This window comes from Xenopus tropicalis, chromosome 8 (assembly GCF_000004195.4).
Source record: "Xenopus tropicalis strain Nigerian chromosome 8, UCB_Xtro_10.0, whole genome shotgun sequence".
Lineage (NCBI taxonomy): Eukaryota > Metazoa > Chordata > Amphibia > Anura > Pipidae > Xenopus > Xenopus tropicalis.
In genome coordinates this window covers 68,971,701-68,995,966 of record NC_030684.2, presented here as the reverse complement: position 1 = coordinate 68,995,966, position 24,266 = coordinate 68,971,701, and the positions used below count along the sequence as shown (strand labels likewise).

The following is a 24,266-nucleotide window of genomic DNA, read 5'->3' as shown; positions in this document are numbered from 1 at the left end:
CTCTGCTAACCTATTTGACTTTAATAAAGAGATAGAGATGCATGTTAAAAGCTCCCTCTAGTAATGAATCCTGTAAGAAATCTATTTGGGTCTTGGAATAAAAAGTTGTCCTTTAGCAAAACAAATAATTTGAAATATACCTGCACATCAGAAAATATGTACAACAAACAAAGAGCATTTATTTTACTTTTTATGCAACTTTGCTACAAAAATTGAACTCTTTTCTATGGGATAGTATGGCATATTATAAAGACACAGAGGGCATTTGTTTTTCAGTGCAGAAGCATTTCAGTGAAGCCTATGTTTTACCAGGTATAAACAAAATGATTAGTCTGAAAACAGACGTAAATAATATTTTATACCAGATATGCATGAAAACAACTTAATTTTGTTTTTAAAAAAATCCAGGCCGCAAACTTTCTTACACACACGGGTTTTTCTAGTTTCATGAGCTGATGTCAAATGCTGGAAAAAGTTGCGCAAAATCTTTGTGGGTCTTTCTGTTCTATTTTTTTCCCCAAACGTCAATGAACATTTATTTTGAAGATCTGATGATGAGCAACGAACGTCAATTTTGAAGATCTGATGAGCCACATATAGACAGGTTATCACACTTGGTTCACCCCAACATTACAAATAAAAACCACAAGAACAAGCTAAAACACACATGCAGCCATGAACACTATGATTGTCCTTTGTTTTCTTCACTTTCTTCATCACTGCTTCCAATGCTGCTATCTGTTGACTGAGCATCATCTTGAGGAAGATCAGTCTGAAGATTTTCTGCCCGATGAATATTGTTCTCCTTGTTACATTCTGATGTGGTGCCATTGTCCATATTTTCAACTGATTGTTTATTATTTGAAGGGGTGCTTTCACCCTCAGATTTTTTCTCCCCATCGCCACTGATGAATTTCTCCCAGCCTTTTAACCTTTCTTCTCTTTCTCGAGATGTTTCTTCAATCTGCCATAAGAAACATTTTCATGTGAGTTTTTTTTTTTTTTATAAGTATAACAACTTACAATTAGTATAATTTTAAAAAAAAATTATTGTGACACTTGTCTATATATCCTTTTCCCAAGTAGGGTTTACCTTCTGCATATGTATAATATGAAAGTATAGCTTATGTTCACAAATCCTGGCTCTTAAAAAATTAGCCTTTTTACGCAAGTCTACAAGGTGCCATAATGCCTGATTCAGCTAGTCATATACATACTGATAAAATCCACTTAACTTCATACCTTCGTTGATATGACATTTTGGTAAATGTCATCTACTGAAGCACCACATCTGCCAGTGTAAGGCACGTGGGCAGATCAGAAAATAAAGAGGAGTCTGTTTAAAGGACATGTGAACCCCAAAAAACAAGATTTTGCCTAATAAAAGAAAACACAATTCTAAGCAAAAATTGTCAGTGCTTTAATAGTTATGTGTAAATGTAATTGCTATAGAAAGCAGCATTTGCTGAACTCCTGGTTGTTTTTTTTTTTTTTAACAAAGTTGCAAAGGTCAGTCTCCTCCAGCAAGTCAGGTCTGTCAGGCTGCTGCCTTGTGTTACATTGTTTTAAATGCCAGAGCCACCAGGGCAGAGAATAGAAAGTCAAAACTACTAAATAGCAGTTATATATACAAATAACTCAAAAACCATTACAAATATGTAATGAATGTATATTGCAAAGTTGCTTAGAGTTTTATTAGGCAAAAAATTATATTCTGGGTTGACTTTTCCTTTAAATGGAACAACAAAAAGAGGCCAAAGCATGTATAGCCCAGCACACAGTATGGGGCACATTCATTAAAGTATGACAGGTCCGCTTACAAAAAAATTTGTATTTTTACAACTTTTGTGTATTTTCTGCAATATTTTCGTTAATTTGCGTGACTTTTTCCTACTTTGCGACAATTTGAACAACAAAATCGTATCTGTCGCAATGAGTACGAAAGTTTCAGATTCATTCACGCTTCGCTATCGTGCCTTTCCTTGGGCCAGGTTGGAGCTGCAGAGTGCCATCGAGTCCTATGGGAGGCTTCCAGAATCATGCACTGAAGGATAAAAGTCAGAAAGGTTTTCCCACCGTTTCCGATCATTCGGATACGAAAATTTTGTGACTATTGGATCGCCATTCGCAAACGATCATTTCAATACAAAAATTTCAGAACTTTCGGATCGTAAGTACGAAATCTTCGTATTCAAATGAATGGAATTTTCATGACTTTTGCAATCATAAATTATCGGATTTCGTGAATTGGATTCGTACTTTAATGAATGTGCCCCATGTGTCTGAAGTCCGAATGGTCAGATAATGTGCAGGATAGTTCTGTTTGGCTCCCTTTCATTTTCTACAGACCTTAGTGAAATAGTACAGCTATTTTTAACCTTTCAAATATTAGCATCTAGCAAAGCCTATGCAGAATGAATGCCATTACTGAGGTATGAAATTACAGTTTAAGAAATTATATTATAGCAGTCAAATTCTGTTTATATGTATTTGGCTTGAGTATATGTACAGTAGACGATGACCAGATAGCCATGTATCCAACAGCCTCTTTTCTTCACTAGTAAAAATGGGCTGCTGGTGGGTTTGCAGAGTAAACAAATAAATAGAGCTAAGAGAAGGAAAGTGGGTGATGCTGAAAGGCTGATTCAAATATTGTAAGATGAGCTGGTCACCGAGGAAGTATTACAGTGAGGTATGGGGCTGTTTGGTTATGCATTAGTATCATTAGAAACCTCCAAGCAATAACTGACCTCTAGGCAAAAAGTAAATTAATAAGAACAAAAATCCATAAAAGGAAGATAGGGAAACCTATATGAAGGCTCTGCAGTGTTATGATCCCAAATAAAAGTAGAGGGTACAGGTCAGAGATAATTAATGTCCCAATATAAGCATTAACAAATCGCACACAACACGCAGTAGACAGCTATTAGAAAAGCAGTCATCTAAAATAGCCAGTTCTCAGCAACACACCAAAAATAACTAAATAAAAAAAATTATGTAAAATATTTTAGTGAAACAAAATAGATGATTTATTATGCTGTGTAGCTCAACAGTGCTTACTAAAAGCATATGCCTAAATATATAGTTAATTCTTTAAACAATCCTAAATTCCTAAATATGTAAAAAATATGTCTGGAAACAAATAGCGTGTGTGCAAGGCATGACAGTAAGTAGTCAGCAAACTAGGATTTTGATTGCTGTGCAGTGGTCACAAATATTCCCAATTTCTTACTATAAAAATAGGCTGATTAGACCTATGGGCACAGATGATTTATCCTTTTCTAGCAGGCAGATTACTGCCATGTCTTCCAAGTATTGCATTGTTTTGTAGTAAGAATGAAAGAATTTGTACTGTAAAAACACAGATTTTGAAGTAGCAAATAGCCTGCACATAATAAACAAAATTAAGAATCCTTTGTAGAAACAAGCAAATAAGTCAATCATAGACTGATCTGTTTATTCTGAATCAAGCCAATACATTAGCATTGAACCGAATAACCCACTTACGAATCATTAATATCCACTGCATTAGGTGCTATTCTACAGGCCATTTTACAGACGGGATTGTATAGCATAATGAAGTAAAATGAATACCAGATCTTCCCCTCTTTTAGTTCTGGCTACAACCAAAAATAGCTACAAATTAGGGGAAATATTTAATTATTAGGAACAATTAAGCAAACTGAAAGGCATAATTACTATATTAAATTACAGAGAGTTGTATTTATGATGTCATCAACCTATGAAAAGCAGACACGCAAAAAGTTTGTATTGCAAATCATTAAATTAGCTTTCATGGTTTTTAGATTCTTTTCTTGTGTGCTATATAATCTATACTGAACTGTCCAAAATCCATTACATAATTGTAATATCATTTACAATAATTTAATTATAATTTACAATGACCATAAAATCACAGCGCTAAGAAAAGTCAGAAAATTAAAGGAACATAATACAACTGTACACTCCTTTCTCTTAGAGAGCAAACTTATTTATTTAATAGGGATGGGAAACTGAACCCTTAGCATTGCAAATCTCTACAGAATATATCACATAAAATAGCCCATATATAAATTACACTTCTCCCTGTTATAGTTAGAGCTACATTATTTCCTGGCAGCTGATCAGGGATGGAGCAGCAATATTTATAGATATGTATATGCTAATTTGGCAGGATTTGTTAATACGTACCTAATTACAATATAACGTTATATAATGTTGGTTATGTATTTGTTCTGAAGGTACAGTTTTCTTTTAAAGTGGCCTGAAATATTTCCCATCTGTCTGTGAACTCACGCCTCCCCTCTATGCTAAAACTTCTTTACAGTCACATATAACCCCATTTATTAATAAGCCTCATTCTAATTTCATCAGATTAAGTGCAATTAATTTAAGATAAATATTCAACTTGATTGATCATAAAATGTCTAATTTTAATCTCTCTCCCTCTACAGCCACCTATTCTATCCCAGCACCCTAATCCCCCAGGAATACAATGTTAGTCCTGACAATGCGTTAATAAACTATGATATTTTCCTTTTGTAATGGTCCTGACACATTCCCAAAACCGTGTTCCACTTACATACCACAAACTACACTGTCTGGCTCCCAACAGTACATTTAGGGGCGTATTTATTATGCTGTGTAAAACTAATTCGATGAAAAAACAGAGTAAAAAGCTGTGTAAAATACGGCGAATTTTTTCGCTGTTTTTTTACACAGCATAATAAATATGCCCCTTAAGATTAAAGAACTAATCGCTATACAAAAATCAGCCCCCACATAAGAACAAACCACACATTAATTCTTTAACATTTATACTTCCCCTATAGAACTTGCTTTTTCCTTAAAGACAGCATTTTGTACTGCACATTTCAGTATTAGGTGTTACAATATTTGTAATATTTTCTCACACACCATACATCATTTTGTCAGCTGCAGACATTCTTAATGCAACATGTTTCCTACACTTTTTAATGCAGATTACCCACTCTGAACACCCCACGACAAGCTGAGTTAAATCCTCCACATGCCTATTCCTTTTTTCTAGGAAAATCCCTAACTGCATTAAATGTGCTATTTTGATATCAAACTCTTTCTCCTAAATGTCTTCCTCAATGCTTCAGCTTTCACTCAAAAATTTATTCTCTAATAACCTAACAAACTTAAAGTTGGTTACAGCTGTTTTTAGATTTTGGCTGGTTGTTTTGTGCTGTCTATGTCCTTTGTACAATGATCTCTCATGAACAAGGGCTCCAGGCAAATAGAGAGAGAATACTTTCCGGGGATCAAAAGGAGTTCAGCTTAGTCTCTTGGATTTATTATAACAAAACTTTCTTTTTGATAAATGGTTTAATTCTAAAAGTATGGGGAGGGCAACAGGAGGTACAACTGTGAATATATGGAATATTTTTCTAGTGATTAAATGTATGTTAATCACTTTGCAGGCTTTTAACATTGAATAACCTGGAATTGTAGTTCTTAGAAACTCATTTTTAGATTACATAATGAATGCTGCTTTAGAGTGTAAGGGAGGTATTTACTTATGTTTTTTATACATGTATTTTTCACATGGTATTAAGTCATTAATGTATTTGTCATTTTGTGGGCATACAGGAGGTGGGAAAGATGACTGGTAGAAAATCACCATTTGGTATTTGTTACCAAATACACTAAAGAAGCTAGATTAAAGATTAAAATTTGAGAAATTTGTAGGCGGAAAGGTGGACTGTAGCACTGTGTACAGAGCTGGGTGAGTTTACCTGCAGGTCAAGAAGCAGCCATATGTGGCACTAGCCTAAATGCTGCACAATACTGACATAGGAGGAAAGAGCAGGCAGAGAGTAGAAAAGAGATTAGGGCTAGGGCAGAAACCACAGGCAGACAATTAGCCCCTATAATGACACCAGCCCGCTACCTTGCGTGAACCCTGAAGCATTGTGTCAGCCGAGGGTAAAGGCAGCGACAGAAAATATCAGCCAAAAAGCAGAGGACTTCGCATTTCCAGCTAATATCTGCGGAGTCTGAAATGCTTCCGGGAGACCTGGAGTGCATCCAGGTGCAGGCAAAGTAGAAGGCTGGTGCCAGCATAGGGGCAGACTCTCAGCCCGTGTTTTCTGCAGGCCAAGAATCAGCTCTGTGTGGTGCTAACCTAGGGACCTATTCAGCCTTTTTTAAGTGCATTTACTGTGCATTTGAGACATAGTTTGAGTGCACCTAAATGCATCAGTTAATTAATTTTATTATATTAAGCCTTTTTGTGCCTTTGCATTTGACTGAAGCCACGTTTTACTGCACTTTCTTATTCAATAATAAAGCCTAATGTTTTTATTGGTGACTTTTAATTATTTCTCTGAGTGCTTGACTTCGGATTTTATAAATGTTAAGATATTTATTCCATTGTGTGGAGTGCCATTGTCCTGTGTACCTGTTAAAACATAATTACATATACTGTGTGTGTTGCTGGGGGAAGGCCCACCTGCTTCAGCAGGTCACTATACATCAGGTAAATACTAGGCTCTCTACTGAAGAGTTTGAAATGTAGATTCTTAAAGTTGTTAGAACTTTAGAAACTTTAGAACAACTGAAGTTACCCAGTGCTAGAATTTACTGAAAGTGTATCAAACTAAAGGATTCAACCTTACCTGATAATCAGTTACCCCATCCCATGATTCCACAATTAGCTGGCGACCACCAAACCAGCGTCCATTCAAAGCTTGTATACACATATCACCTTCTTCTGCTTCTTTAAATGCCACAGAGGCCACTCCATCAGGATGTTGCTAGAGAAAAATTGAAATAATTGAAAAGAATGACAAATGACTGGACTGACCAGTTCAGAGAGACAACAGCCCTATAAGAATGAAAAGATGAATGCAATCCATAATATTTGCAAAAGATGTACAAAATATTTTACACCTAAAAATGATGCAAAAGTTTATGTAAAAAAAAAAGTTGTCAATTTACTAAGCTCTGAAGTGGTCATTATATCTATGATTTTACAGATAAGGAATATTTCCAAATTTCGATCTCTATATTTTAAGTCTTCTAAAAATCAGGTAAACATTAAAAACACGCAACAGTTGTGCACCCAGCATAAATTCATGCAGCTTAGTTACCATAATGTACAAGATATTGTTTTATTTGAAAAAATTTGAATTAAAAGGACTCTATGGTAGACGGCTTTCCCGTAATTTGTAGTTTTGTGGATAATGGATCCTAATGAGGAAATAAAGTGGAAATGTTTTTTACATTTTAAAGCTATTCTTTTTTTTTTTTTTTTTACATATCTCAATATTATGCCCCTTAATGTAAAGGGACAGATATAGATTAGTAAATTTGCATTTAATCTACACATGCTGACAGTATCTCTGTTCATAGCTATTAAAGCATGGCAGCCTACTTTTTCTGTACCACAACAGGAGTCGTTTTCCAAATGTAACCATAGGTGTGGTGGCACTAAAATGAACATAAGGGCCGCACTGCAACAAATCTCCTTTGTGGCGGGCGACTAATCTCCCCACAATGCCATCCCACTGGCTAGAATGTTAATCGCCAGTGGGAGGGCATACGTGGCGCCGCGATTTGCTGATGTCACTGAAGTTTCCTCTCAAGGCAATTTCGGCAAATCGTGGCGCCACGTATGCCATCCCACAGTCGAATTTACATTTTAGCCGGTGGGATGGCATTGCGGGGAGATTAGTCGCCTGCGACAACGAAGATTTGTCCCGCGGAGACTAATCTCCCTGTGTGTCACTGCCCTAAATGTTGCGCTGATTGACACGATTCATTAAACGTGCTTGTGTCCAAACACACTTTTTGAACTTCGGCATCATGGTGTTGAATTGAGGAAACGTGCACCTATTGATACAGTGGAATCCTGGAGCTACCACAAGATAAACACCAAACTACTTACATCAAATATCAAGAGTTTCTTCACTTGCCCAAATTTTTCACATTCAGATCGAAGATCTTCTCGTATTTCATTTAATACCAAAGGATCCTCCTGAGAAAAGGAAACATTGTGTGAACACAATAACAATAATTTTGTGTTTAACAGGAAGGTTTTCAAATATGTACTGCAGCTATGTGATTAGATGTACATTTCACTTAAATCATGTTTCAAGGACTGTGCTTCCTAGAAACAAAAAACAAAAAAAATACAATATTTCTAAATTCAGAAAGTAAAAGGACAAAGGTTATACTGTACAAAATTTAAATAATGTAATGCTGCAGGTTTTTACAATAATTCTATATGTTTAATGATTAAAAGACACCCATAAAATCTTTAAAGGTTTTTTTCCTTTCTAACATAAGGAACCACTTGCATCATTATTGACTATAGTGCACAAACACAGCATGTGCAGTAAGCAGTAAGACTAAAGTGACCGTACCAAGTTCTGGGTATGGAGCATCCCCCCCTTTAGTTTATGGAGATTAACCCCCTCCATTTACTGGGAAGTCAGCGAAAGAGCAGTCTACTGTGTATGCAAGCATGAATAGATTTGGTGAGCGAGAAGTTTATATATGCAGTATATGAATATATATTTAAACCTTTACACTCTATTCCCAACTGTTTGCCTTTAATATAACCAGCATATTCTGCCACATAAGAACATTACATTACTGCTGTTTCAAATGAAATATTCTTCTTTGGTCATTATTAAATGAAATGTAGGGTTCTGGAACTACAGGTTAAAACTTTTCTAATAGAAAGGTCCCAGTTATGCCCCATGGCAAGAATTTCTGCTCTGCTAAAAACATTACATGGTCCTATTTCATTCTACACAATTACAATTCATATTCTCCTGTTCTCCATATCAGAATATCTATTTAAGCTCACAAATCTACTTCACAAATAATTTATAAAATTTCCTGTTACACACTGAAAGCTCTGTTTTCTGTCCTCCCATTTACTTCTCTATTCATTTCTGGGCATATCATCTACATCTCACAAAACCTTTGCACCAACTGACTTCGACACCTTGAAAATCTTTCTCACTACTTAATAACCTGTCAAACTACTGCACCACCAAATTTAAAAGCAAAAGATAAAAAAACCCACATCCAGGTGCATAGAAGATTATTATTATTAAAATGTATTTAAAAAGCATCAGCAGTACTGTACAATAAATAGGTTTATACATTGGACATACAGAATTACATACAAAGCAACAAATAACAGATATAAGAGGTGAAGAGGGCCCTGCTCAAAAGAGCCAGAAGAACTGGCCTGGAGTAAAAATAATTGATTTTATTCAACAAACTGTCTTCTCTTTTTATTTCCCCTTTGTATTTATTCAATACCTTTGTACTTACCCTGTAAATAATGTATCCTGATTCTGCAAGGAGGTTCAACCTTATCTATGCCCATAATTCTAGATGAACACAACCTTCCTAAGCCCCCTTGCCATGATATAAGCCCTTCGTGCAAATGTTATGTCATTACTTCTGGGTTTTAACAGTGTCCCCAGTGATGAGCCATGTCCATTTATCACTGGGGACACTGTTAAAACCCAGCAATAATGACATAACATTTGCACGAACAACCCCTAACACAAATGCACAGGAATTACCCTGAGGCCCTATTCAGCTAGACAGTTTAGGGAATAGTGACTATAAAATAATGTGTGGATAAAGCCTCTTTCACCCATTACATATTTAGATTGAGATGTTTTAAAATGTGGATCTCATGCTTTTCTGCCTACTCAGAAAAAAAAAGGTAAAATAGGGCTACACATTCTATGCATACTGATAATTACATAAAAATGTCTTTATGTCTCTGTTGGGATGGTGTATATGAGATCAAAGGAGGGCTGGAAAGCGATTAAATAAAGCATATCCCTTGGACATAGTAACATGCAAAATAGTGTAATAAACAGGCAACACTGCTAAATAAAGCAGTCTTTGTGCATTTTTTGCCTGCATTATAGCAACACATCGTAAGCCAGTAAAGTACAGTAGTTAAAGTACAGCCCAGCAGTCAGGTGCCTGAAATTCACTAATAGAAGTGCATTATAAGAAAACATGCCATTATACAGGCAGTTAAATGGGATCTGAACTCAAAAATAAATTGATGAAAATGAAAGCATACTCAGAGTGCTTTTCTGTACACTATTGCAACTCACATTTATCTCATACTTTTAGAAGATTTTGTGATCTTAGCAATTTTACATTGCTAATAGAGATATAGGATCTATTATCCAAAATGTCTGGGGTTATCTGGATAAAGGGTTCTTTCCATAATGTGTACCGCCATATGCTTAGTCTGCAAAACAGAAACTATACCTCCAGAATGAATAATTAACCAGGAGATAATATGATATTATAAACTAAGTGGCCTATTAAAGAATCTTACCAAACTGGAATTTATCAGCTTTTACAACTTTTCCCTTGAGCCATCATTTAGAGATGGGCTGTGTGCTCCCTCAGAGATCACCTGACAGGAAATAATGCAGCTCTAACTGTGAAGACGTGTGGGAGTAAAAGACAGAACTATATTTGTTCATTGGCTGATGTGACCCAACATGTATGTTTGCTCTTGGTTTGTTTGTGTGCACTGGAAGTCGTTTGATTCCAGGGGGCGGCTCTTAGTATTTAAAATTGCAGTTTTCTATTTAGAAATACCTGATGGCACATACTACTAAAATAGAATATTTTAGTTAAAATTGATTATTTAGATAAAGCAGGATTTTACATGAGCTGTTTAATGCAATATATTTATATAGAGACCTACATTGTTTGGCGGTGTAGTTTTCCTTTAAAGGAGAAGGAAAGGCTAAGTCACTTGGGGGTGCTAAAATGTTAGGCACCCCCAAGTGACTTTAATCGCTTACCCCGGGCTGGTGCCCCCGATAGGAGAAAACAGCACCAGCCCGGGGTACCTGGAGCGATGCGCTTCCTCCTTCCGCCTGCGTTTTGCTAAGACTTACACAATAGGCGCATGCGCAGTAGAGTGAAAAGCTGACTTCTCTGTTAAAGTTCGGCTTTTCACTCTACTGCACATGCACGCGCAGCGCTACAGGAAGGAGGAAGTGATTGCTGCTACCCCGGGCTGGTGCTGTTCTCTAACAGGGGCACCAGCCCGGGGTAAAAGGTAGGCTATTGAAGTCACTTGGGGGTGCCTAACATTTTGGCACCCCCAAGTGACTTTGCCTTTCCTTCTCCTTCAAGCACTAAATAAATACAATAGGATTGTTTTGCCACCAATATGAATATATTCAGCTTAGTTAGCATAAAGCACAAGATAGTGTTTTATTATTCAGAGAAAAAGGAAATATTTTTTTCAAAATTAGAATGATGGCATTTCAATAATTGTGAGCCTTTGTAAATGATGGGTTACTGGATAAGGAATCTAATACCTGTACCAGGTAACACCATCTAATTCTATTAATACCGGTGCTAAAACTAATATAATATACATCTCTGCAACCCTTATGTACATTTCAATATCAATTTAGATGTGTAAAATGATTTATGCTGGAAAAAAAGTGTAATAAGTGATATAAAAAATGGGTTTAGTACAGGCTTCCCGCTCCCTCTGAAAGACACCAGACAGCAACAATGTCAATCCTGACGCAGAGATACCATAGGGTTGAGGCAATCTTAACGCAGGGCTATCACAGGGTAGGCATTCTTGAAAAGGGGTAAAGCACAGGTACATCACAGGGGTGAGGTAATCCTGATGCAGAGATAACACAAGGCAATCTTGACGCAGGGATATCACAGGGGTGGGGTAATCCGGTCACAGGGATATCAAGAGAGGCGAAGCAATCTTGACAGGAATATCAAGAGAGTGGCAAGACAATCCTGGTGCAGAGATGTCAAGAGGCGAGGCCATGTAATCTTGACACAGGAAGTCAATCTTGAGGCAGGGATATCAGATAAGCCAATCATAACTGAGGGACATGTGAGGGATTTTTCACTGAAAAAGACTGCATTCCAAAATTCTAGCACTGATTCAAGAAAAAAAAAAAAACACACTAACAAAACTCATTCATCCCTACCTACCCCTAAGTATATCCTAACCAAGGAATGCTGGAATGTATAATTCAGCATTACAGATAAATTAGGTGGGTTTGCTAAATCATGGAAGAGAACTGTTATACATAGTGGCTTGCAAAAGTATTCGGAACTTTTCCACATTTTGTCACATTACAGCCACAAACATGAATCAATTTTATTGGAATTCCACGTGAAAGACCAATACAAAGTGTTGTACACGTGAGAAGTGGAACGAAAATCATACATGATTCCAAACATTTTTTACAAATAAATAACTGCAAAGTGGGGTGTGCGTAATTATTCAGCCCCCTTTGGTCTGAGTGCAGTCAGTTGCCCATAGACATTGCCTGATGAGTGCTAATGACTAAATAGAGTGCACCTGTGTGTAATCGAATGTCAGTACAAATACAGCTGCTCTGTGATGGCCTCAGAGGTTGTCTAAGAGAATATTGGGAGCAACAACACCAAAGAACACACCAGACAGGTCAGGGATAAAGTTATTGAGAAATTTAAAGCAGGCTTAGGCTACAAAAAGATTTCCAAAGCCTTGAACATCCCACGGAGCACTGTTCAAGCGATCATTCAGAAATGGGAGTATGGCACAACTGTAAACCTACCAAGACAAGGCCATCCACCTAAACTCACAGGCCGAACAAGGAGAGCGCTGATCAGAAATGCAGCCAAGAGGCCCATGGTGACTCTGGACGAGCTGCAGAGATCTACAGCTCAGGTGGGGGAATCTGTCCATAGGACAACTATTTGTTGTGCACTGCACAAAGTTGGCCTTTATGGAAGAGTGGCAAGAAGAAAGCCATTGTTAACAGAAAACCATAAGAAGTCCCGTTTGCAGTTTGCCACAAGCCATGTGGGGGACACAGCAAACATGTGGAAGAAGGTGCTCTGGTCAGATGAGTCCAAAATGGAACTTTTTGGCCAAAATGCAAAACGCTATGTGTGGCGGAAAACTAACACTGCACATCACTCTGAACACACCATCCCCACTGTCAAATATGGTGGTGGCAGCATCATGCTCTGGGGGTGCTTCTCTTCAGCAGGGACAGGGAAGCTGGTCAGAGTTGATGGGAAGATGGATGGAGCCAAATACAGGGCAATCTTGGAAGAAAACCTCTTGGAGTCTGCAAAAGACTTGAGACTGGGGCGGAGGTTCACCTTCCAGCAGGACAACGACCCTAAACATAAAGCCAGGGCAACAATGGAATGGTTTAAAACAAAACATATCCATGTGTTAGAATGGCCCAGTCAAAGTCCAGATCTAAATCCAATCGAGAATCTGTGGCAAGATCTGAAAACTGCTGTTCACAAACGCTGTCCATCTAATCTGACTGAGCTGGAGCTGTTTTGCAAAGAAGAATGGGCAAGGATTTCAGTCTCTAGATGTGCAAAGCTGGTAGAGACATACCCTAAAAGACTGGCAGCTGTAATTGCAGCAAAAGGTGGTTCTACAAAGTATTGACTCAGGGGGCTAAATAATTACGCACACCCCACTTTGCAGTTATTTATTTGTAAAAAAAATGTTTGGAATCATGTATGATTTTCGTTCCACTTCTCACGTGTACACCACTTTGTAATGGTCTTTCACGTGGAATTCCAATAAAATTGATTCATGTTTGTGGCTGTAATGTGACAAAATGTGGAAAAGTTCAAGGGGGCCGAATACTTTTGCAAGCCACTGTACATTCTTTTCACTTGCGTTGTGTAAGTTGGTTTAGCTTTTTAGGCAGTTGTCTCTAATGAGTGAAATTTTGGTTACATGCTTTCAACAAATATGTGCATACCCTTGCACCATTTGGCTCATTATGTTGATAACAAAGCTGAACCCTGTGGAATGACCAAATAATATGGCTGCAGACTGGTTGAAACCATGTCAGAGAAATGTCTAGGATTTCTCACAGCAAACTTGCACACACTCTAGCTGTTAACCGTGAGGAGCAGAAGTTCAGCTGGAGAGGAAAAGGTTAATTTGCACTGCATTAGGAGCTTGTTAGGGTGAAGACACGTGGAGCTACTAGTAGCAGCTACTTGTCTTGGCTACTAAAATAGACAATGTTGATAATTTACTGATAAATGTGTGTATTGTGTATGACATGGTATTTTCTGGCATTTAGTAGCTGTGAAAAAGTAGCTGCTACTAGTAGCTCATTGCGTCTTCAGCCTTTAGGGCTCTGGTACACGGGGAGATTAGTCGCCCGCGGCAAAACTCCCTGCTCGCGGGCGACTAATCTCCCCGAGTTGCCTTCCCTCTGCCATCCCACCGGCGAACATGTAAGTCGCCGGCGGGATGGCAGACGCGGCGGCGCGATTTCGCGCAAATCGCCGAAAAAGACTCGCGAGGCTTTTTCGGCGATTTCCCGAAATCGCCCCGCCGCGTCTGCCATCCCGCCGGCGACTTACATGTTCGCCGGTGGGATGGCAGAGGGAAGGCAACTCGGGGAGATTAGTCGCCCGCGAGCAGGGAGTTTTGCCGCGGGCGACTAATCTCCCCGTGTACCAGAGCCCTTAATGGAGGGCTTTAAGTTGTTCTGTAGATGCCACTGCCACTGAATAATTTTTCTTTTGCAAAACAAACTAAACATTTTTGGTGTAAAGAGATCAAAAAGATGACAAATGATAGCAGCATTTAGCTTTTCATTAGGATAATAAACACTTCTTCAAACTATTTGAAATATTTTTACAAAATGACAACACACCTTGTTAACCACTTGTCTCCCAGTTTCTTCTAGCCAGAGGCATATGAACAGAAACTTGCTTAGGGGAATTTTCGACTGTGTCGCAAGCAGAGATGCTAATTATCATTTATTCTTTGTCATCAAAACCCACAGTTGTAATAAATACCCGACAGATTATAAACTGTTGGCAATACATACACAAATCCTTTACAGGACTGCAAGACAATATTGTGTTAGGAAATTGGGTGCCTACTTCATAATTTCAAATTAGCAGCTCTAGACAACTGGAAGTTAAACAGGCTGCCCTACCCACATTCCTCAGGGTCATAAAAATATAAAACAATCTGGTTGGACTGGTACTTGCACATCCAGAAATTACACTGAACTGCCATCACTGAATTTTTTTTTAATGAATTAAGCAGTCACAACAATTATTTAAGACCAGTAACCTCATTCCCAATTATTTCAGACGAGTAATCTCAAAAGGTATGGACTATTAAAAAGATGTAATCAATGACCTGGATTCCCTTTGCATGTAGTCAGACTGCAGTAAAACTTTAAATGAATGCATTTAGGACATTTCTTAGGCTACACAATCTCTTAGCCTGCAGGTCACCAAGTTATTTTATTATACCATACTTTTAACAACTGACGAATTGACCTTATTTAAGCAACTTCTTTAAATCCAGGCTGATATCAGAGATACCCGCAGTATCTATAGATGGAAACTTCCTAATAAACCCAAGATGATTCACAAGGATTACAACAGTATTACAAAATTATCTGTTAAATAGACCCCCAATAGTCTGAATATGCCTAGATTATGCAGTAAGGTTGAAACTGGCCTAACTACCCACCAAACAAATCTAAACTTATATTGCCAGCTTTAGCCTTTCATTTAAAGAAACATATATGCCTGTCACTAATAGGTATTAGAAATTTTTAAAAAATATATTATATTTCTTGAAGGCTTTAACATGGAAGTTAAATTGCACAGATGAGTCTATCTGGACACACCTAATTTATATGGGGACAGGAGGCCCAAAGCTACAATCACATCCACTGCCTAAATACTACCTGTAGACCAAGTGCTGTGCAAGTGAGAGGGTGACTTCCAGTAGAAATGTGGTTATTGTTAAGAAGTTACTGTGACATAAGTTTAAGAATGTTGTATTTAGGGGTAATTTGATTTACACATTCCACCTAGAGAAATTAAATTCTTCAAACTTACTACTTAATTTTATTTAAAGCTGCCTAATGTGCAATGTGTGTACTGTGTGGTAATTGTACCCCATAAAGAAACACAATTATATTTGTTTCAAAACACCGCACACCACTAACTATTCATTTAAGCAGTTGCTTCCAAACAAAGGGCAAAAATCTGAATTTTAGGAATGTAGGAATTACATGTCATTTTATGGTCAATTAAAATGGGATTTGTGTAAAGAACTTGCTATACTACATATTCTTGGACATATGGCTGAATGGCTGATAAAACAATATTTCCTATCTGTAAACCTAAGGGAGCACCCTGAGAAAAGGATGGACCTTCCAAGAGGGGCATGAACTAAACAAATTTTGACAAGCACAAGTCTAAAAGGGTAGGAAATATTTTGTCATGAGTCCACAGCTCCCTGGGCATCCCACAAAGGCAGCTGTAAGAGCAGGAAAGCTTAGCGATGTTCCCTCAAATGCCCAGTCAGCACAGCTAGGCCTGTATTGTTAGTGGAGAAAGTAATCCAGCTGAGGGGAAAATGGCACTTGGGAAATGGCCGTAGCAGTTGAATAGTATATATTCGATATGGCAGCAAAAGCAGCAACTACAAAGACACATAAGAAAATGTACAATTCTTGCATCTAAGGATAGGATTCTTTCACAAACTGCCAATTGGCAAGAATGCAAAAGGTGCAGTGCTGTTTTCTTATTTACTGATGTGCCATCTAGTGGCAGTATCATGGTTTCACATTTTTTTAAATTAATAGAATTTAGATTTGTGGCTGTTTAAATAAGACTGCGACTTTTCAGGGTATTAATCATAATCAAAATGTCACTTACTCTGACAACATTGCTAGAGGTTGAGGTTTTTATACGCACAATACAATAGCTAATTTGCAGAAAGACATGTCTCGAAGTGCACAACCACATATATATTTGTTTTATGAATTTGAATTACTTATTTGTGTATCTCACAGTAATGCACTACCAAATTATTTTAAAATTAAATATATACTTAAATTTTCTGCTTTTAAGAATCTTATTTGCCACAATTTCAAAATACCAAGCTACAAATCCACAATGAAATTGCTGAAATGAACCTCAGCATCTTCCCCAGGGGCCAACTGTTCTGCCGTGCTGCTTATTCCCTAGAAGCAGGGAACAACAGACATGTGAAGGCTGCCTCCCTTACTTGGAAATGTGGTGGTCTGGTTCTTAACTGCCAAAGGTAAAAACATTTACGATGTGCAAAATAAAGTGATGTATGTACCCCAGACCGGAATACTGAAAATGTTTTTTTTTTTTCAAAACGCATCAGTTAATAGCAGAATCCTGCACTGAAATTTAACATGGGGCTAGCCATGTTCTTCATTTCCCAGGGTGCCACAGCAATGTGTTCTGATAAACCAGTCACTCTTTACCACAGCACTGCAAGTTGGAGTGATATCACCCCTCCCTTTCTACTCGAAACCAGCCGGTCAGCAGAAAAATGAGCAGGTAACAATATAACAGCTCCCTGACACCTCTGCTGAATGATTCAGCTCCCTGAACGGATAGTGCCTTCGTGGGCTAATAGCACTGCTGGTATACTGAAAGTATACTGAGCAATAGAAACAATAGCTTATCTGAAAGCAGTTTTATTGGGTAATTTTGGCTCCTTCTGAAAGCTCAGACTCACAATGCACAAGATGAGACGGCTGCCTACACACCAAACTAAAAAAAAATATATTTGTTGGTTCAAGAATAAAATTTTAAATGGTAGAGTGAACTATTTTCTATGCAAACTGTAATTTACAAATAAAAAGTATGCCATAAAAATAATGACAGAATCCCTTTAAATGGCTTAGGGCTCAAAAGACTGACTGATGCAGCGACTACTATTTGGCATACCAAGATATCAAAAAGAACGCAAATCTTACCTCAAAGTCTTTTGGGTGAAACATATTTTTAATGATCACAACTCTCTCAAATCTCATTCTTGATGTATCATTTGCTTTCTTTTCTGGCCTCCAATCCAGTTGTCTAAAAAACATAAAAACAGCTGAATATAAGCTTACTGGAAATGGATATACTATGAACTATGACAAATATTAGCAAGTGTGTAATAGTGAGCTACCAAGACAAGGAGAAAAAGGTTTTTTGCTTAAAGAGTTATTATGACAGCTTACACGAAATAGTAATATTTTCAGAGCAGCACTTTCAGAACAGCTATGTGCCAGCAAAACATCATGTCAAGTATGTCGGAAATGATGTCCCAAAATAATGTTCTGGCAGTTAAACAATTTATTGTGTATGTTACAAGAGGGCAAATATGGCTATAAGCAGCAGTGGGTGGAATCAGCCTGAACATAAGTACACACTTTTGCTGTATAGATATCTTCTTTTTGTAGTCTTTGCATTTCTTCTTCTTTTTAGTGGCATCATACTCTCCTTTGAGTTGAAACTTTGCATTTTCCACGTGCAACTTGTAGCCTCTTATCTCATACTCATCAAGAAGCCTTAAAGCAAGATCCACAGATTCTCTCTACAGGAACAAGAGGACATTGTTAACCTTATTATATTTTAGCATACAGTCTAAAGTTACGTAATTTAGCAACAGAAATAGAAACAAGTGTCCAAAAGACTTGTAAAGTGTATTTCGCTGGGGAAGGGGATCTCAAAATGTTAACCACCCCCAGTGAAGGCTGAGCTTTTCCTTGGCCGGTGCTCCTGTTAGGAGAAAACTACACTGGCATCTCAGTACCTTCCTTGTTCTGTACTTGGGGCGTAGGTCTGCTGGGTTTTACTCTACTCTTATTGTGGTTTCTTTTTTTATTAAACAAAACCTGCTTTTTTGCAGGGCTGTATAGAGTTTTTATTTCCAGTGTAATCTGTAGACATTAACACCTAAAAAAAGTAGGCAACAGCTACTTAGATGAACATTTTGGAACAATGATGGTTTCAAAAAAAAAAATTTCAGCTTAAACTATTTCAGCAATCACTGTTCTCCCCAGGCATATCACCTGGCATTTTTACCCTATTACCTGGCTCCCCTCCTGCCCCCATTGCACGTTACATATTACAAAGCCTTTAGTAAAGTCTTTGGAAAGCCAGCAGGGCTGCACACTTTATTTGCAGAGGTGCACAGCTTCTTCTCTTATCAGCTTCTGCAAAAGTGGTTCTAATAGGGGCTAGAGGGATTGGGTGGCACATAATTCTTTCCTATTTTTGTCCCTGACACCACTTTTTTCTGGGAAAAACACTGCTAGCAATGATGAGAGGACTGAAAGATGTCCATGCACCTTAAAATGGGTCGTATACCACCCTATTTAACAGGAGCTAAATGACTAGGTCTTGTGTTGGTCCTACTTTTTTTTTTTTTTTTTTTTTGGAAATCTTGACAAATCTATGGGTTTTTTTTTATTTTTTATGCTAAACTGAAGCTACACTATGTTTGGTCCTTGCAAGGCAGACCAATTACCAGTATACAAACCCCCTCTTTTGCATTTTTTTGCGATTATGTTGATAGTAGAAATCCACTGGTAACATAATTATCTATCTTGCAAAGACAAAACATAGAATAGCTTCAATTTCCCTGTTTGTTTTGTTTATCTCAAGAGTAGCTTAAATTTTCCTTCAGTTTTCCTGGAAATAACAAAATCCATTGGTTTGTGTTTATTAATACAACAGTAAAATGTAAAAGTCCTATTTATTGAATAACTTGAATAAGGGTATACTGCCCCTAAAGGTTAAAAAGGGACTTACTTTGAGATAACAACACAATCCATCCCCTTTCAGGTTTCCTTCTCTGTCTTTGTACAACTTTATTTTATAATCCTCAGATTGTGGATCACGCATGATAATACCACACTTAGACATAATCTCAGCAAATTCTTCATTTGTAATGTCAGGAGGGAGCCCTAGAAAGGACATACATACAAAGAAAAGATGAATAAAAATGGGTGATTTTTGTAGCAATAAATTGAACACAATATGCCCATGCAATGAAAGAGAAAAAGTTTCTTACCTGTTACATAAACATTAGTGTTTCTCTGGGCTTCTACATTGAACCATCCTATAAGATAAATTTAAACAAATGCAAATTATTACTACACCAAAACAACTTCCTGGTTAAAAAAGTTTTTTTTTTTTTTTATATTTCTGGTTTAGAATAGTTTTCATTTTAGTAATTCTTCCAAACTTCACTGCTGTACACTGCAACACAAAATATTAGCTACGCACTCTATATAACATGCAGGTGGGGAGCTTATGCCATTTATTGTGACCACCTGTGCAGCAGGTGCACAGGTAACAACAATACATGGAGTAAGCTCCCCCCCTGCATGTTATATAGTGTTGAGGCTTCTTTAATACTGTAAGCCCATGCCACATGGTGCTGATTCACGGCAAGAGAAAAAACGCTTGCTGAGAATCAGCTCCATGTTGCATAGGCCTCAGGGCAAGGGCTAAAGGGGCGGATTGTCAGCTTGTGGATAAGCGTAGGCTGACAATCCGCCTCTACGCTTAAAAAAAACAAAAATGTCTCCTAGTTGTGCCTGCACCTGGAACACTGAATCTGCCTGGATTTCTGCCCTAAACTACTTGAATGTGCAGTTTCATAGTTCATAGTCCTTATGTTGCAATTTTAAATCAGCCAATTACCCTGCCTGTATGTTCTTTGGAGTGGGGTAAGAAACTTATTCATTGCAAGTAGCACCCTGGCTGGAACCAAAACTAGAATACCAGCACTATGATCACTCTGTATATTAGGGGACCACAGAAAATAAAAAATACATTATGGCCCACAAACCACAGTCACTCATTCCAAAACAACTGTATACTAAATACTGAATTTACAGTGTGAACTAGGGATTTGTTGCCCAGACCAGTTCTGCCAAGTTGCATCCTTGAAACAATCAGTGTTTAGAATACTCTTTCCTCAATCTATAACTGACATGACTAAAGTAGTGGAAGTCTAACATCCAACAAAACACTCTGTAGTAAGCACTTAAACCTAAACTAACCAGTTCCACTTCACCCATTGTAACATTCCATTGCCTCTGCCCCTTTAATGTGTATGGTGTCTCACTGAAGTAATACATATATGCTGTGGTATACATGTACAGTGTCTGTGGCCATTTCTGTCATAGTTGTTTATTTAGTTACATTTATGTTTATATTCCACATAAACTTCTAGTGTGATAGTCAAAGCCACAGCAAGGCAAAGGAACCTGGATGGATGTGGGAGCTCAACAACTTGCATCTTTGCCTTGATATTAATAAAAGCTGTGCTGGTCACAGTTACAGATGTTAAATGTTAGAGGTGCTTGGAAAACAATATAATTTGTGTATGAAGAATGTTATATCATATAATTATAAATCTGAACCACATAGCCACATTCTGGAGTTTCTGCACCACAGCAGGAAATATGCCAGCTGTGCCAGAAGAATTACTGTTACTGTACCTGGGTCTGCTTTTCTTTTTTCTCCTTTTGCTTTGGGCTCGCCTTGCTCAGTTTGCGGCTTTTGTTCCTCTTTAGGTTTCTTTATTGCTTGTGCTTCACTGGAGACTGACGTTTCCTTGGCTTTTGCAGCATCAGTATTAACAGTATTGTCTGTACTCCCCGCATCTACACCATAGTTTGCATGGTACATAGCCAAAAAGTCTTCTGTTATCTATTAGAAAATTGTAAAGTTATCAGTAAAATAATTGGAGAAATGAAAAATGTAGTACTAATTTACAACCAATCACATAATGAAATGAAACAGTATTTTTTATACAGAGACTACAACTATTTTAACATATTTTGGCCCTATAAAGCAAAGGAGTATAGCAAAAAAGATCTACACAGTATTCTTTTTCATTTTAGTTTATCTATCTACATTTTCCACACTGCTTAAATTCAACCTAAAGCTTTTAAACTTTTACACACTGAGTTGCATTGATATAGCTTTATTTTATGGTTTGAAATAACACAGGCATATGTCCAGGCCAACCCTACAGGCAATAAAATAAACTGCTGCTCTACAGACACTTCTCACTATTATCACTCGGTATTAGGACATACATGCGCTGGCACTGTTGGAATTATTGATTCCTATTGGTTCTCTACAGACAACTTGGCCAAATGAAGTAGTTATTGTTCTTTATATAGTGCTGACACATTTACATGGCACTTTACAGAGATGATAGAACACTCACATCAGGGCCTGCCCCAGTGGAGCTGACAAGCTACGGTTCCTATCACATTCACACACAGTAGGGTCAATTTTATCTTAAGCCATTTAACCTGTCAGTATGATTGCGGAGCATGGGAGGAAAATTCATGCAGACGCAGGGAGAACATACAAATTCCCTGCAGATGGTGTCCAGATATATATAGGAGCCGAACTCTGCAGGGCACACGTGCTATCCCCTGAGCCACCAACGCAAGTTGAATGTATTTATTAGGTGGGTGTTTAGCTACTGTTAAGGAACACATACACTACATACCAAGTGGATAAGACTTTCAAAAGCTCTTGAGTAAGGAAGCTTACAAAGATGCAGCCTGTCAGAAGAAAATCTCCTGTGACTGCTTGCAACAAAACAGCTGATGTTGGCATGATCGTACCTAAGCCTAAGGAAAAAGCAAACAAACATCTACCACAGGCCTACTGGGTAGTAAGTATTGCTCAATTACAACTCTCATCTTCCACATTTATGCCAACATTAAACGGTATAAATGCTGAGGTTCAAGCAACACACATAGGTTGTGTAGTGCCCCTCAGTCTCACATGCTGGGAGTTGTAGTACAACATCTGGAGGGCCTTCACTTGCTTGTGAAAGATTCTATATAATAAACCAATATTACATAATGAAGGTTGATTTGCACAATCTCTGCTTACCTTAGGGAACCAGGCCTTCTTTTCTATGTCCCACTCATACTCGGTACCATCACTGGGGTCCCGGTATGTGTACGGATCCTGACCATCTCCCGCCTCACGTTCTCCATACAGCTGCTGAAGTCGTAGCTGTTCATAAAAGGCTTCGTTATATCCCGTATCGTCACACATTCTTATGTTCAGCTGTGTCTGCAAAGCCGACTGGGGACAGGGGTACCCTAAGCAACAAAACTGAGGTACTACAGGATTACTTTCCAGGTGGCTAGTGCGACTGCGCAGCGGGTTTTCCTGAAATGCGCCTGCGCAGCTGGTTTTCCTGAAATGCGCCTGCGCAGCTGGTTTTCCTGAAATGCGCCTGCGCATTAACTTTGCCCCAAACCAACAGTGATTCGCCTACAGTGCATGGGCTGCTGGGCATTTCTTTTATACCCATGCGCAGAGTGGGCGTCTCTAGTAAATACTGATGTACCAGTTAGATTAGGGTTGCATGTGTTAACAAGCAGATAAGGGTTCGGGGAAAAAAAGGAAGGCTTGATATATCCAAATAAGGAGCAGGAATTGGAGCATGTAGGTAGAAAAGGGATATTACAAAAAAAAGAATCGTCCAAACGATGTAGTATTTTTTAGGTGAGATACCGTAACTTGGAGTAAATGGGTGCCTCAACAACCTGTTTATGCGTTGTTAGGTTCGAGTCATGTATATTGAACCTTTCAGGTACCCGTAATGTTGCATCCATTGGTGCAGCTGAGACTGCTGTCGCTATGTCAGTGAACCCGCTGTAGTAATGAGCAAATTCAATACAAATATTATTCTTTATTTAGCGCCAACTGAGATTGCCACCTTGCATGTAAAAAAAAATGCTATAGGAAAAAACAGAAATATAGGAAGGGTTGTTTTTACAGATATGCATAATTCTTTAATCAGTCCCTTCCCCAGTGAAGCTTACATTGTAACCTGCCCTCTTTCGCAAGTTGTCAGGTGGCTGGAGGAGGAATTATGTAGAAATGAGCAGAACTTAACTGCAACATTTATATTTATTAACTATAAAGATACACAAGCCTGTTACAGAACATGGCTAAGCTTCCCAGGGACAACATTTATAAAACCAAACAAAATGGCTAAGGCTAAGCACACATGCAACAACTTCTCTGGCATTTTTGGAGCAAATGATCCAGACTTGTGTCCCATGTGTGTTTTTTAATACCAAAGGATTTTCCATGTACCCCCTACCTGGGTGCAGTAATACCACATTTGTGCACTTTGTTTAATAATGTGTGTATTCTACCCAAGAGGGAGGTTTTCTCACATAACCTCTTTCAATTACTGAAATAATTTTTATAGTGAATCTAGATAAAAATGTGTCTAACTTTTTACTGTCTCTGGTGTGCACTAAGGTTTATGTTCTTTTTCTAAATAGTCTGGCCTAAGGCTAATGGCAAACACTGCGTTTTCTGTGCTGGTAGAATAGTGCCAGGGGAGTGTACACAGTGATAGGTAA

The 24,266-nt window shown here is 38.0% G+C and overlaps 1 protein-coding gene across 1 annotated transcript; it reads right to left on the bottom strand.

Annotated features, from left to right (window-relative positions):
• On the bottom strand, positions 1-23,155 carry htatsf1 (HIV-1 Tat specific factor 1). The gene is given in 9 exon segments (NM_001291692.1): positions 1-964; positions 6,645-6,782; positions 7,916-8,005; positions 17,826-17,928; positions 18,267-18,430; positions 19,651-19,805; positions 19,913-19,960; positions 21,351-21,561; positions 22,771-23,155. Coding segments are annotated over 9 exon segments (1,551 nt in total). The 5' UTR covers positions 23,131-23,155; the 3' UTR covers positions 1-682.
• Between the last annotated feature and the right edge of the window lie 1,111 nt (positions 23,156-24,266).